The sequence below is a fragment of the Leopardus geoffroyi genome, chromosome C2 (assembly GCF_018350155.1).
Source record: "Leopardus geoffroyi isolate Oge1 chromosome C2, O.geoffroyi_Oge1_pat1.0, whole genome shotgun sequence".
In the NCBI taxonomy this organism is placed as follows: Eukaryota; Metazoa; Chordata; class Mammalia; order Carnivora; family Felidae; genus Leopardus; species Leopardus geoffroyi.
The window spans coordinates 123,913,643-123,929,062 of record NC_059333.1 but is presented as its reverse complement, the minus strand read 5'-3'; the positions used below and the strand labels follow the sequence as shown (position 1 = coordinate 123,929,062).

The window sequence follows — 15,420 nt, the reverse complement described above, 5'->3', positions numbered from 1 at the left end:
TGGGCATTTGCAGCAATGTGGATAGAACTGGGGGTTATTATGCTAAGTGAAATAAGTCAGGCAGAGAAAGGCAGATACCATAGGTTTTCACTTATATGTGGATCCTGAGAAACTTAACAGAAGACCGGGGGGGAGGGGAAGGGGAGGAAATAGTTACAGAGAGGGAGGGAGGAGGCAAACCATAAGAGATTCTTAAATACTGAGAACAAACTGAAGGTTGATGGGGGGTGGGGGAGAGGGGAAAGTGGGTGATGGGCACTGAGGAGGGCACCTGTTGGGATGAGCACTGGGCGTTGTATGGAAACCAATTTGACAATAAATTATATACATAAAAAATAAAGTTTATGATACATTTTGAGTTAGTTTTTGCACATGGTGTGAGCTATGAATTGAAGTGCCTTTTTTTCTTTTTTGCATATTATGTGTATCCAATTGTTTCAGCACCATTTTTTAAAAAGACTATCCTTTCTCTTCTGCATTGTCTTTAGATTTTATTTCTTTTTCCTGCCTTACTGTTTTGGCCAGTACCTCCAGTACAATGTTGAATAGAAGGGGCAAGCATGGAGATCCTTATCTTGTTCCTGTTCTTAAGGGTAAAACATTTAGCCTTTTACCATTAAGATGTTAACTGTAGGTTTTCACAGATAGTTTTTTTTACTGGGTTGAAGAAATTCCTTTCCATTCCTAATATGCTATTTTGTATTTTCTTTCTTTCTTTTTTTTAATATTAGGGGTGCATGTTGGCTTTTGACAACTGTCTTTACTGAGATAATCACATATTTCTTTTTCTTTTTAGTTTATTAATGTAATGAATTATATTAACTGATTTTTGGGTGTTAAACTAAGCATTCATTCATCTGTGAGACAATCAAGAGAGGAGATTGGTACTGATCTATTATCCTGTATATATACTGTTAGATTTTTTAGAAATATTTTGTTTAGGATTTTGATCTATGTTCATGAGGGATACTAGCATATAGCTTTCTTTTCTTGTGATGTCTTTGCTTGGTTTTGGTATCAGGGTAATGCTGGAGTCACAGATGGAGTTGTGAAGTAGTCTCTCCTCTTTGATTTTCTGGAAGAGACTGTATACAACCAGTATTATTTCTTCCTTAAATGTCTGGCAGAATTCACCAGTGAAATTATTAATTTATGTATGGTGGGGGACAGTTTTTTTATTGTGGTAAAATAGACATAACAAAATTTGCCCTCTTAAGCCTTTTTTAACAGTTTAATGGTATTAAATACATTTGTAATGTTGTACAGTCATCACCACCGTCCATCTCCATAGCTCTTTTCATGTTGTAAAACTGAAACTCTTATACCCATTAAATAATACTTCCCCATTTCCCCCTCCTCCAGCCCCTGGCAACCACCATACTACTTTCTCTCATAAAAATTTACTCTAAGTTTCTCATATAAATGTACTCATACAGTATTTGTCTTTTTCTGATTGGCTTATTTCATTTAGCATACATGTCCTCAGGATTCATTCATGTTACAGCATATTGCAGAACTTCCTTTCTTTTGAGGGTGAATAATAGTCCATTGTATGCATATACCACATTTTGATTATTTATTCATCCATCAATAGACACTTGGGTTGCTTCCACATTTCAGCTCCTGTGAATAATACTGCTATGAACAAGGGTATACAAATGTCTCTTTGAGACCCTGCTTTCAATTATTTTCGGTACATACCAGAAGTGGAATTGCTGGATCATATGGAAATTCTATTTCAACTTTTTTGAGGAACTGCCATACTGTTTTCCACAATGGCTATACCATTTTACATTCCTATCAACAGTGCACAAGGGTTCCAATTTCTCCACATCCTCGCCAACAATTGTGTTCTTTTTTTTTTTTTTTTTTTTTTTTTTTTTTTTTTTTTTTTTTTGATAGCAGCCATCCTACTTGGGTGTGAGGTAGAATCTTATTGTAGTTTTAATTTGTGTTTCCCTAGTGATTAGTGATGTTGAGCATCTTATCATGTGTTTCTTTGCCATTTGTATATTTTCTTTACAGAAATGTCTATTCAATTCCTTTGTCCATTTTTTAATTGGTTCATTTGTTTTAAGTTTTAGGAGTTGTCTATTTTTCTGGGTATTAATTTCTCATTAGATACATAATTTGCAAATATTTTCTCCCATTCTCTGGGTTGTCTTTTTACTCTTGTTAGTGTCTTTTGATACACAAAATTTTAAGATTTTCACAAAGTCCAACTGGTCTATTTTTCCTTTGGTTACCTATGCCTTTGGTGTCATATCCAAGAGATCACTGCCAAATTCATTGTTAAAAGTTTATCTTATGTTTTAAGAGCTTTATTCTTTTTCTTATATTTAGGTCCTAGATCCATTTTGACTTAATTTTTGTATATGGTGTTAGGTAAGGGTCCAACTTTATTCTGTGGCATGTGGATGTCCAGTTTTCCCAGTACCATTTGGTGAAATGACTAACCTTTCACAATTGAATGATCTTGGCACCCTTATCAAAAATCATTTGACCCTATATGCGATGGTTCATTTCTGGGCTCTTTATTCTACTCCCTTGGTCTATATACTATATACGTCTGTCTTTATGCCAGGACCACATTGTTTTGATTATTGCAGCACTGCAGTTAAGTTTGAAATCAGGAAGTGTGAGTTCTCCAGTTTTGTTCTTTAAGGCTGTTGTGCTATTTGGGGTTTCTCGAGATTTCCTAAGAATTTTAGGATGGGTTTTTCTATTTCTGCAAAACATGTCATTAGGATTTTGGTAGAGAATGCATGGAACTGTAGATTTCTTTGGATAGTACTGACTTTTTAACAGGAGGTTAAAAATTTTAACCTAAGTTATTTTTAACAATAACTTTTCTCAATCCATGAGCATGGGGTGTTTCCGTTTATTTATAACTTCTTTCAGCAACTGTGTTGAGTTTTCATTGTACAAGTCTTTTGTCTCCTTGGTTAAGATAATTCCAAAGTATCTTAATCTTTTTGATGCTATTATAAATGGAATGGTTTTCATAATTTACCTTTCACATTGTTCATTGTTAGTGTATAGAAATAATTGAATTTTGCATGTTGACTTTGTATCCTGCTATGTTGCTGAATTCATTTACTCTAAAGATTGTGTGTGTGTGTGTGTGTGTGTGTGTGTGTGTGTGTGTGTAAATTTTAGGGGTTTCTACATATAAGATCATATCATTTGCAAACCTAGATAATTTTACTTTTTCCTTTTCAATTTGGATGTGTTTTGTTTCTTTTTCTTGCCTAATTGCTCTGGCTATAACTTCTAGTACTTTGCTGTAGGAGACATATGTAGAAAAATGTTACTACACCCAGGGTCAGGGAAATTACTACCTCTGCTCTCCTCAAGGAGTTTTATGGTTTTAGTCTCTCACACTTAGGTCTTTAGTCCATTTTGATTTTATTTTTGTTTATGGTGTAATAAAGTGGTCTGGTTTCATTCTTTTCTATGTAGCTCTCCAGTTTTCCCAACACCATTTGTTGAAGAGACTGTCTTTCTCTCCTTGCATATGCCTGCCTCCTCTGTTGAAGATTAATTAACCATTTAATTTTGGGTTTATTTCTGGGCTCTCTATTCTGTTCCATTGACTTATGTGTCTATTGTTTGTGCCAGTAACATACTATTTTGATTACTAAAGCTTTGTTCTATGTCTTGAAATCTGGAATTGTGATACCTCCAGTTTTTTTTTTTTTAAAGATTGCTATGGCAGTTTGCGGTCCTTTGTGGTTTCATAAAAATTTTAGGATTGTTTGTTCTAGTTCTGTGAAAAACTTGATAGGGATTGCATTAAATGTTCAGACTGCTTTGGTAATACAGACATTTTAACAACATTTGTTCTCCCCACCCATGAGCATGGAATATCTTTCCGTTTATTTATGTTGTCTTCAGTTTCTTTTATCAATGTTTTATAGCTTTCAGGGTACATGTCTTCACCTCCTTGGTTAAGTTTATTCCTAGGCATTTCATTATTTTGGGTGCAATTGTAAATAGCATTGTTTTCCTAATATCTCTTCTGCTTCATTATTGGCATAGAGAAATGTAACAGATTTCTGTATATTGATTTAGTATCCTGCAAACTTACTGAATTCACTTATCAGTTGTAGGTTTTCTTGGTGGCATCTTTAGGATTTTCTAAATATAATATTATGTTATCTGCAAATAGTGAAAATTTTACTTATTCCTTACCAATTTGGATGCCTTTTATTTTATTTTATTTTTTGTTGTTGTCTGATTGCTGTGGCTAGGACTTAGAGTACTATGCTGAATAAAAGTGGTGACAGTGGACATTCTTGTCTTTTTCTTGATCTTAGGGAAAAAGTTCTTAGTTTTTCACCATTGAGTATGATGTCAGCCGTGGGTTTTTCACATAGGGCCATTATTATATAGAGGTATGTTCCCTCAAAACCCCCTTTATTGAGGTTTTTATTATCATGAATGGATATTGTACTTTGTCAGGTGGTTTTTCTCCTTCCACTGAAATGATAGGGTTTTTATCCTTTCTCTTGTTGATGTGATGTATCACATTGATTGATTTGTGAATATTGACCCAGCCTTGCATCCCAGGAATAAATTCCATTTGACTGTTGTGAATATTTGTTTTTTAAGAATTTTTTTTTAACATTTATTTATTATTGAGGGACAGACACTGAGCATGAGCAGGAAAGGGGCAGAGAGAGGAGGAGACACAGAATCCGAAGCAGGCTCCAGGCTCTGAGCTGTCAGCACAGAGCCAGATGCAGGGCTCGAACTCACAAACTGTGAGATCATGATCTGAGCCAAAGTCAGACACTTAACTGACTGAGCCACCCAGGCGCCCCTGAATGTTTTTTTTAATGTATTGTTGAATTCAGTTTGCCAATATTTTGTGGAGGACTTTTGCATCTATGCTCATCAGAGATATTGGCCTGTAATTTTCTCTTTTGGTGGTATCTTTATCTGGTTTTTGTATCAGGGTAATGCTGGCCTCACAGAATGAATTTGGAAGATTTCCTCCTTCTTTTATTTTTTGGAATAGTTTGAGATGAATAGTTATTAACTCTTATTCAAATGTTTGGTGGAATTCTCCTGTGAAGCTGTCTGGTCCTGAACCTTTGTTGGAGTTTTTTTGTTTTTAAATCAGTTCAAATTTTAAATCTGTTCAAATTCTCTACTTCTTCCTGGTTCAGTTTTGGGAGGTTATGTTTCTAGGAATTTATCCATTTCTTCTAGGTTGTTGAATTTGTTGGCATACAATTTTTCATAATAATCCCTTATAAGAGACAAATAACTTTGTATTTCTGTGGTGTTATTTCTCCTTCCTTCCTCCTGCCCTCCCTCCCTTCTTTCCTGTTTTTTTTTTTTTTTTTTGAGTCTCCTAGAGGTTTATCAATTTTGTTGATTTGTTGAAAGAACCAGCTCCCATTTTCCTTGATCTGTTCTACTGTTTTATTTTTTTTAGTTTCTATCTTACCCATTTCTCTTGTAATCTATATTATTTCCTTCCTTCTGATTGTGGCCTTTTTTTTTTTGTTCCTTTTCTAGCTGCTTTAGGTCTAAGGTTAGGTTGTTTATTTAGCATTTTTCTTGTTTCTTGAGGTAGACCTGTATTGCTATAATCTTCTCTGTTAGCTTTTGTTGCACCCTAAGATTTTGGACTATAATGTTTTCATTTTCATTTGTCCATGTATTTTTTAAATTTATTCTTTGATTTCTTGGCTGACCCATTCATTGTTTAGTAGCAGGTTATTCAACCTCCATGCATTTGTTTTCTTTCCAGACTTTTTCTTGTGGTTGATTTCTAGTTTCACAGTGTTGTGGTCAGAACAGATGCATGGTGTGCCTTCATTGCTTTTGAATTTGTTGAAACTTGTTTTGTGGCCTAATGAGTGATCTACTCTGGAGAATGTTACATGTGCACTGGAAAAGAATGTGTATTCCACGGTTTTAGGATGGAATATTCTAAATATATCTGTTAGATCCATCTGGTTTAATATGTCATTCACAGCCACCGTTTCATTGCTGATTTTCTGTTGGATGACCTATCCATTGATATAAGTGGGATGTTAAAGTCCCTTACTATTACTGTATAATTACCAATTTATTCCTTTATGTTTGTTAATATCTGCTTTATGTATTTGGGTGCATAAATATTTATAATTGTCCCTTTTCTTGTTGGATTGTCCTCTTTATAATTCTACAGTGTCCTTCTTTGTCTCTTGTAACTCTTCTTGTTTTAAAGTCTATATTGTCTGAAAATAGTACAAGCACTCCTGCTATATTTGATTATTTTCATGAAGTATCTTCTTCCAACCTTTCATTTTCAATCTATTTTTGTCTTTGGATATAAAGTATCTCTTGTATATAGTATATAGTTGGATCATGGATTTTTTTCCTTCTGCCAATCTCTGTCTTTTGATTGGAGAGTTTAAACTATTTACAGTTAAAGTAATTCCTGATAAGGACAAACTTCTGTCATAGTGTTATTTGTTTCCTAAACGCTTTATGGTTTTTTCCCCCTTTTTCCTTCATTACTGTCTTCTTTTGTGTTTAGTTGATTTTTTTGTAGTGGAATGTTTAAATTCCTTCTCATTTCCTTTTGGGTATATTCTATAACTATTTTCTTTGTCGTTACCATGGGGATTACACTTGACATCCAAAAGTTACAACACTTTAATTTACATTTACACCAGTATAACTTCAATGGCATACAAATTCTCTGCTCCTTTAAACCTCCGTCCCCACCCTTTTTGGTTGTTGATGTCACCAGTTAACATCTTCATACAGTGTGTGCCCCAAAACCTAAACTTATAATTCTTTTAAATGCATTTGTCTCTTAAATTATATAGAAAACATGATTTGGAATTACAAGCCAAAGTTACAGTAATACTAGCTTTTAGACAAATGAATTTTTTTCTTCAAATGTATCAATCTCTTAAATTCTGTAGGAAACAAAATGTGCAATTACAAACCACTGTTGCAATAACACTAGATTTTATAATTTCCCATGTATTTACCTTTATTGAGATCTATTTCTCCATTCAGATTTGAATTACTGTCTAGTTTCCTTTCACTTCACCTTACAGAACTCCCTATTTCTTGCAAGGTAGATCAAATGGTAACAAAATCCCTCAGCTTTTGTTAATCTAGGTATGTCTTAATTTATTCCTCACTTCCCCCCCCCCACCGGACTATGATGAAAATTTAATGATTTATAAAGCATTTGGCAAAGAGCAAAGTGCTCCGCTCGTGTGCTGACAATGTTTATCACAATGTATCAAAAAAATAAAAAAATCATGTTGAGGTTACTAAGTAGAGAAAATTTTCAGTATTTTACTAACCATTCATCTCAACATTCACATTCTATGTATCTTCTCATGGTCAACAAACTTATTCAAATGATTTAAGTTTATTCCACTATTTAAAGTGGAAATTCTCGACAATAATTTGAAACCATGGAGTTCTCCTCATTTCACCACTGGCTACCTTGTCCAAAAGTTCTTTTAACTATTCCTTTGACACATAATAATAGCTCTTAATCTCACTGGGATCTGGATTCAAAGTTAGGTTCTTGCTCACAAAATGTAATCAATTTCATGTCCCTTCCCCCCCCCCCCCCCCCCCTGCTCCCAGATACCATCTGATTGAAACTTGTAGTGAATTCCTGTTAGATAATTAACTTCGTCTGGGGGAACCTCTTTCATGGGAATTCCTAATTCAGCCTTTAAATGTTTCTGTGTTGCTCATTTTATTCCAACTGCATCATTTTCTTCTAGCTCTCCTGGATTACTTACTGGATGACTATAACAAGTATTGGTAAAACAACCTGGAAAGGTAATTTCTGCATTTGATCTCTGTTGTAGCAGGAGCTTATTTTCAGTGTTGAATAAGAAAACCCTACAAGCTCAATGCAATAATCCTTTCTCTATGTTTTCATTCAGGTGACAATCCTTTTTGGTCTTGGCCCCAATTTTATTGTCATTTTCATCAGTAAGGATACACATGTCTGCCAGAAGTTGAACCTGCTTACAGAGGTTGTCAGTATCTATCTCAGGCAGTGTTAGGACACATCAGATCTGTCCCACAAAACACGGGTCCCAACCCTCTCTCCCACTTTTGAAGGACAGTTTTGCCAGATACAGGGTTCTTGGATGACAACTATTTTCTTTTAGCACTCGGAATGTATCAGCCCACTGTGTCTGGTCTCCACAGCGTCTGATGAGAAATCTGCGGAAAATCCTATTGAAGATCCTTGTATGTGATGATTTGCTCATTGCCCTCAAGATTCTCTGTGTCTCCCTTTTGCAAACTTGGTTATAATGTGTCTCATTTGATTATAATGCGTCTCAGTGTGCATCTCTTTGCTTTCTCCTTACTTGGCGCTCATTGAACTTCTTGGATATTTTTATTTATGTCTTTCATCAAATTTGAAAATTTTTCAGCCATTATTTCTTCAAATATTCTCTCTCCTCCTTTATTCCTCTTCTCCTTCTTAGATTCCCACCATGCCTATGTTGGTCTACTTGATGGTGGTCCAATGGTCTCTTATACTCCATTTGGTTTTTAATCTTTTTTTTCTTTCCTCAGACTTGATGATTTCCATTGTCCTATCTTTCAGTTTGCTGATTCTTTGTTCTGCCTGCTCAAATCTGTCTTTGAATCTTTCTAGTGAATTTTTAATTTCAGTAACTGTAATTTTCAGCTCCAGATTATCTTTTTTAGCTCCTTGTAGGTTTTCTGTCTCTTTGCTGATACTTCCATTTTGTTCATTCATGGTTTCTTGACTATTTCCACATCTTCCTTCAGTTCTTTGAGCATCTTTAAGACAGTTGCTTTAAAGTCATTGTCTAGTATATCCACCCTCAGGTCTTTTACAAGGACAGTTTCTGTGGATTAATCTTTTTCCTTTGAGTGGGCCATACTTCCTGCTTCTTTGTAGGTTTTGTGACTTTTTTGTAGAAAACTGGACATTTGAATCTAATGATGTGGTAACTCTGGAAATCAGATTCTACTCCTTCCCCAAGGTTTGTTTTGTTTTTGTTATTGTTTATTATTTTGCTTTTTAGTCATTTTAAGCTGTCTCTATCCTGAGGATCAGTCTGAGGTGTAAACTTAAGGTTTTTTCTCAGTCTTTCTCTGGGCATGTGAGATCAATTTTTAATTTCTGCCCCCCCCCCTTACATGCAGTTATTTTTAATGTCTGGATTCCACAATAGAAAAAGAAAAATAAGGGGGGAGGGAAAAGGCACTGGCCCTTTAAATCCCCTGGAAATCCCTTCAACCAGAGGGGGAGAGGCTTGCAACAAATACTGGGATTTGGGGGAGGTGCAAAAGGGGATCAGAACACAGATCCCTGATCTCTGGGGGACAGTGTCCTTTTTGCCATCCTTGGCTATCACAGGCTGTGTGCAGGCTGCTCCAGGAACGTGTATGCAGCTGCCTGCCACGTGGGGGCAACTGTTAGTGTGCTAAGCACTGAAACTGATTGAAGTTAGCTGCAATTTACCTGCCCCAGTCTTCCCCTAGAAGTTGCAAGCCTTCAACAGACTTGAGTTCCAAAATAGTTACATCAGACCGATTCTGCCAGTGCAACTGCTGTTTAGGTGCGGAGACAGATTGCTGGTGCTCCCTAGTCTGCCGTTTTCCCCAAATCCTCTGTAGGATGGTTTTTAAACCACACATGAAATTTCATTGATACAAAGCTATTCAGGTTACCTATTCTTTAAAAAAAAAAAAATCTATTCTTGAATGAGCTTTGATAGTGTGTCTTTCAAGGAATCTGTCTATTCCAATTAAGTTGTCAAATTTATAGGCATAAAGTTTTTTATAATATTCCTTTATCTTTTTCATATCAGTAGAATCCGTAGTTATGTCAACTTATTCCTGATAATGGTAATAATTTGTGTCTTTCCTCTTTTTTCCCCCTTGATAGTCTATCTAGAGGTTTATCAATTTATTGGTATTTTCAAAGAAACAGCTATTGGTTTATTAATTTCCTGTAATATGTTTCTGTTTTTTATTTCATTAATGTCTGCTCTGATCTTATTTTCTTATGCTTGCTTTGTGTTTACTCCTCTATTCCTAATTTCTTAAAGTAGGAGACAAAATCATTGATTTGAGACCTTTCTTTCATTTTCCTAATACGGTGTTCAGCACTATAAAATTTCCCCCAAGTACTGCTTTAGTGACATCCCCCAATTTCTGATATATTGTCTTCATCCCTAGTTCAAAATATTTTCTAATTTCCATCTGGATTTCTTTTGTGACCACTGGGTTTTTAGAAGTGTGTTATTTCATTTTCATGTTTGGGGATATTCCAGAGATCTGTTAGTGATTTCTCAGTGACTTCTGTTGTGGTTGCAGAATGAACTTTGTGTGATTTCAATCCTTTTACGTTTATTGAGACTTCTTTTATGGCCCCAAATATGTCTATCTTGGTAAATTTTCTCTGTGTCTTAGAAAGGAACATGTATTCTGCTGAGTGTTCTATAAATGTCAACTAGGTTGAATTCATTAATAATGTTCAAGTCTCCTATATCCTTATTTTTTGTGTACTTTATCAATTAGTGAGAATAGAAATATCTGACTGTAATTGCAAATTTATCCATTTTTTCTTGCAGTTCTATGTTATTGAGTAAAAAAAAAAATATTAGGATAATTATTTCCCCTTAAAGAACTGGTCTCTATAATTATGGGATCATTTTCTTTATGCCTGGTAATATTCTTTCCTCTGAAATCTTTTTTCTCTGATATTACTATAGCCGTTTTGGCTTTCTTTTAATTAGTGTTAGCATGGAGTTTTCCACTCTTTTACTTTGAACCTATCTGTGTCCTTATATTTACTGTGTTTCACGTAGGCATGATATAACTGTAGTCGGGTGTTGCTTATTTTATCCAATCTGACAGCACCTGCTCTTTAGTAGGAGTTGTTAGACTACACTGGACGCTTAGGGGTGCCAGTTGAAAATCCACATATAACTTCTGACTCTCCCAAACCCCAGACTTAACTACTAACAGCCTACTGTTGACCAGAAGCCTTACTGATAACAGAAACATGTATGTGTTGCATACCATATTTTTACAACAAAGTAAGCTAGAGGAAAGAAAATCTTAAAATCATAAGGAAGAGAAAATACATTTTCGGAACTGTGTATGCATTGAAAAACATCTGCATATAAGTTGACCTGCATAATTCAAATCTGTTGTTCAAGGGTCAACTTACATTTTATGTGACTATTGGTACAGTTAGATTTAAGTCTGTCATTTTGTTATATGCTCTCTATTTCTCCCCTCTATTCTTTGGACCCTTTCCTCTTTACCTTTCTTCTTTTAAATTAACTGAGTATATTCTGATTCTGTTTTATCTCCTTTGTATGCTTATTAGCTAAACCTTTGCCTTTTTTAGTGCTTGTATTAGTGTTTATAATAACTACTAGCTATCTTTAACTTGTCATAATGTACTTTTAGGTGATATTATACCACTTCATGTACATGAACCTTACAATAGTCTTCTTCCATTTTTCCCCTCCCCCTCTTTATGATATTGTCATATATTTTATGTAATATATATTTGTCACATATTTTACTTCTATATATGTTATAAACCCCACAATATGTTCCTATTATTTTTGTTTAAACAGTAAATTATCTTTTAAAGAAATTTAAATAATAAGAGAAAAACTTACATAATTGCCCATGTGGTTATCAGTGCTGTGTATTCCTTTGTGTAGACCCACATTTCAATTTGGCACCATTTTCCTTCTGCCTAAAAGATTTGAGCATTTCTTGTAGTGAAAGTTTGACTTTGTAGTGAAAGTTAGACTGAAATCTTTCAGCTTTTGTATATCTGAAAATGTCTTAATTTTGCCTTTGTTTCTGAAAGATATATTTTTGCTGGATATAGAATCCTAGGTTGACATTTTTTTTTCTTTTGGTACTTTAAAGATGTTATTCCACTAAATTCCCTTTTGCTGAATTCACTAATGGGAAATCTGCTGTCCTCTTTGTTTTTGTTCTTCTGTGACTGCCTGTAAGATTTTTTGTTTATTAATGGTTTTGAGAAATTTTACTATCATACACCTTGGTGTTGTGTTCTTCACGTTTCTTGTGTTTGGAATTTGTTGAGCTACTTATAAAATCTGTTCTCATCAAATTTGGAAAATTTGCAGTTATTTATTCAAATAATCTTTCCTGTTCTTCCTCTTTTTTTCCTTCTGGGATTACAATTACAAGTATTTCAAAATTCCTTTAAGTTACCCCACATCTCATTTATATTCTTTTCTTTCTTTTTAGAATTCCTTTTTTCCCCCTCTGTGTTTCATTTTAGATCATTTCTACTGTTCTGTCATTAAGTTCACTAACATTTTCTTCTGCAATATCTAATCTATTCATCCTTTCCAGTGTATTTTTCACCTCACATACTGTTTTCATCTCTTAATGTTTGAGTTGAGCCCTTTTTATATTTTCCAGGTCTCTACTTCTGAACATATGGCACATAATTATAGTAACTGTTTTAATGTTATCTGCTAATTCTAACATCTGTGTGAATTCTGTTTCAGTTTCAATTGATTGATTTTTGTCCTCATCATGGGTATGAGTATAGACTTTAAATTTTTTTTGTCACAGAACAGCAAATTGCCCTCCAGGAGTGTTTTATCATTAATCCTATCACTATCAATAGATGAGAGTGCCTGTTTCCCTTCCTGTCCTGCCAGCACTGAATTCTGTAAGTCTTTAATCTTTGCCAATCTCACAGGCTAAAGCTATTTATTGAGCACCAACTCTAAGCCTAGTGATGGATGGAGGCAACTCTGTGGTGCTCAAGCAGCCACAGTAGCTGCCCTCATGGTGCTTATAACCCAGTGGTGTTTGTTTACCATGTTTTTCTTTGTATTTTCACTGATAATTAGCAATGTTGAGCATCTTTTCCTAAGTTTATGTCACTTACATTTCTTCTTTGGTATACTGCTAACATACACTGGATTGTTTGGATTTTTTTTATTCCTTTGTAAGAGCTCTAATATTTACTAAGGGTAGATACCCACTTTCAGCTTTTGAATTAAAAATATTTGTTTTATAAACAAAGACATTTCCTTTAAAACAAGTGAACAGTACATAACTTCTTTGAAGAAATTATTTGCATGTTACTCAAATACTTTTTCTTCTACATTAAAAATAAGTAGGAATTGATTCTGGTTTAAAGACACTGCCCTTAAAGGAAAATAGTTTTGAACAAAAAAATATAAAATACATATATGGATATATAAAGTATACATAAATGTATAAATGCTTTCATATACATCTGACATCAACATATAAATGACTTACATTCTTTAGAAATAATTATGCAGATTCTGAATGCCATTTTACTCTCTTAATAATGGAATGGAAAGTCAAAGAGATGAAACATTTCTAGATTAAATATTCCCAGCTGATTAAATATTTCTGGCAGAGCCTTGCCATCTATATTGGAAATGCCCTACATGCAAGACTGTTAATTTGTAATTGTCTAAGATCTATTCAAAGGAGAAAATGTCAAAATTCCCATTATAGTGTGTTTACTTACCCGCTCAAGAGTAGCAAAAGCTCTCATGCACAAGAGCAGCAAGGCACATGCTACCTGTTCATCTGGCTGTGCAGGCAAATGCTTCCTGGCACCGCCAGGGAGAATGCCTGGGACACAGTTTCTGTAAAGTGCCCAGTGTCTTCTTAGCTTTCATGGGCAACATGAGGTGGCAGGGGGTGGTGGGCCCTGAGAAGCGTTCAAGTTTATGGTCAGGGATATAATGGTACACGTGTCACAGGGCTGAGGGGTGTTAGCTCGCCGAATATGATGGAGGAAATGTATGCCACCAGTTATGCTGTGAATTCACAAATTGAGCAGTTTTACTAATGGTGATGATGACAACCACCAGCAAAGCCCCACGAGGCCCCAATCCACCAGCTCTTCCATTGGCCCTGCCCCCCCCCCCCCCCCCGACTGACCTGTTTGGTGTAGGTGGTCTCTGGCCACCTCAAACAAGCGCAGGTGCATGTTGGTGATGGGATTGAAGGAGCCACAGGCCAGGAGCACCACTGGGATTCGACTCTTCATCTTGTCAGGCACCTCCACACCCACAGCAGTGGCCACCCTGCCTTCACGGGGACAATAACTCATGTTAGCTGGCACCAGACAGCTGTCTAGATCAGTGTCCCTAAAGTATACATAAGTCATTACATCTCATTTATAAAGGTGACTGGAGGGCAGTAATAACAATAACAACATTTATGGAGGATTTACCGTGGGCCGGGACCTGGGCTAAACACATGTCAAGGTATCTCCCTTGTCTCACCAAAGCCTTGAGTGAGTGGTCACCTCTCCAGCTCCGGGACCTTAGCAGCTGCAGGACTGGAACCCAGGCAGCCTGACTGCAGAGACCTTGTTCTTCCTGTAACCTCTATACCCTCCTGGGCTCTGATGAGTCACTTTGGAATCTACAGGAGGTATGTAAGACCCTCATAATGTCATCTCTGGTAGTCCAAGTGAAACTTACATCCCAGAGTAGACTGGTAGTTTAAAAAAAACTTTTTTAAAAAATACTTTCAGATAATGCAAGCAGAGTTGTAACACTTGAACAAGAACTTCCTGTATATCCTTTACCTAGTTTCCTCAAATGTTAATATCTTACCACATTTGCTTTATCACTCATTCTGTCTCTTTCTACACACACACACACACACACACACACGTGCACACATGTATACTTATATTTTTTTCTAGAATGTTTAGGGGTAAGTTGTAGACACAATACCTCTTTACCTCTAAATACTTCAGTATGTGTTTTCAAAGAACAAAGGCATTTTCTTATGTAATTGCAGAGTAATGATTAAGATCAGGAAATTAATATTGTTACAGGACTATTTAATCTGCAGATCTTTTCTGACTTTACCTCTTGTCCTTTATCTAGGGCCAAAGCAGTATGAGGGTCCTGCCCACCCTTGTCTCTACACTCTTGGGCTTTCAGGGCCAGGATGAGGTTAAAGGAAAGCAGACAACAGAAGCATAACTTCAGTGGCGTAAACAAACAGAGGTTATTTGTTTCTCACATGACAAGAAATAAAAGAGGGCAGCTGCCATTAGGCCCCGGACTCAACAATGACCAGCAATTCTCTCAGATCTTCCCTCATGTTAGAAGACTGCTGGTGTAGCTACAGCCATCATGAATAGGATCAAGGCAAGAAGGAGCAAAGAGATACAGTAGCCTGAGTGTTCCTCTTAGTCAAAAACAAAAGAGTTTTCTCAGAACTACCCTGTAGATTTTTGCTTCTCATCGGCCAGAACTAGATCACATGGCCTTTCTAGCTACCAGAGAGGCTGGAAAAGTATTTAGCTTTACAGCCTCTCTAGTGGGAAGCAGAAAGGAAAAGGGAATTAGAAATGGGATTAGCTAGTTCACA

At 35.7% G+C, this 15,420-nt stretch overlaps 1 protein-coding gene and 1 long non-coding RNA gene across 3 annotated transcripts in view; one reads left to right on the top strand and one right to left on the bottom strand.

The window, feature by feature from the left end:
- NMNAT3 (nicotinamide nucleotide adenylyltransferase 3) overlaps positions 1-15,420 on the bottom strand; it is a 116,010-nt gene that overhangs the window by 51,483 nt on the left and 49,107 nt on the right. For both annotated transcript variants that reach the window (XM_045503483.1, XM_045503482.1), the window contains exon 2: positions 13,969-14,118. In XM_045503483.1, the coding sequence (XP_045359439.1) occupies positions 13,969-14,077 (109 nt within the window). In that variant the 5' untranslated portion in view covers positions 14,078-14,118. The remainder of the gene's footprint in view (positions 1-13,968; positions 14,119-15,420) is intronic.
- The window catches only part of LOC123611497, a 29,488-nt gene that overhangs the window by 3,888 nt on the left and 10,180 nt on the right, over positions 1-15,420 (top strand). The window contains exon 2 of the long non-coding RNA XR_006718703.1: positions 14,321-14,466. This is a non-coding gene — a long non-coding RNA (uncharacterized LOC123611497). The remainder of the gene's footprint in view (positions 1-14,320; positions 14,467-15,420) is intronic.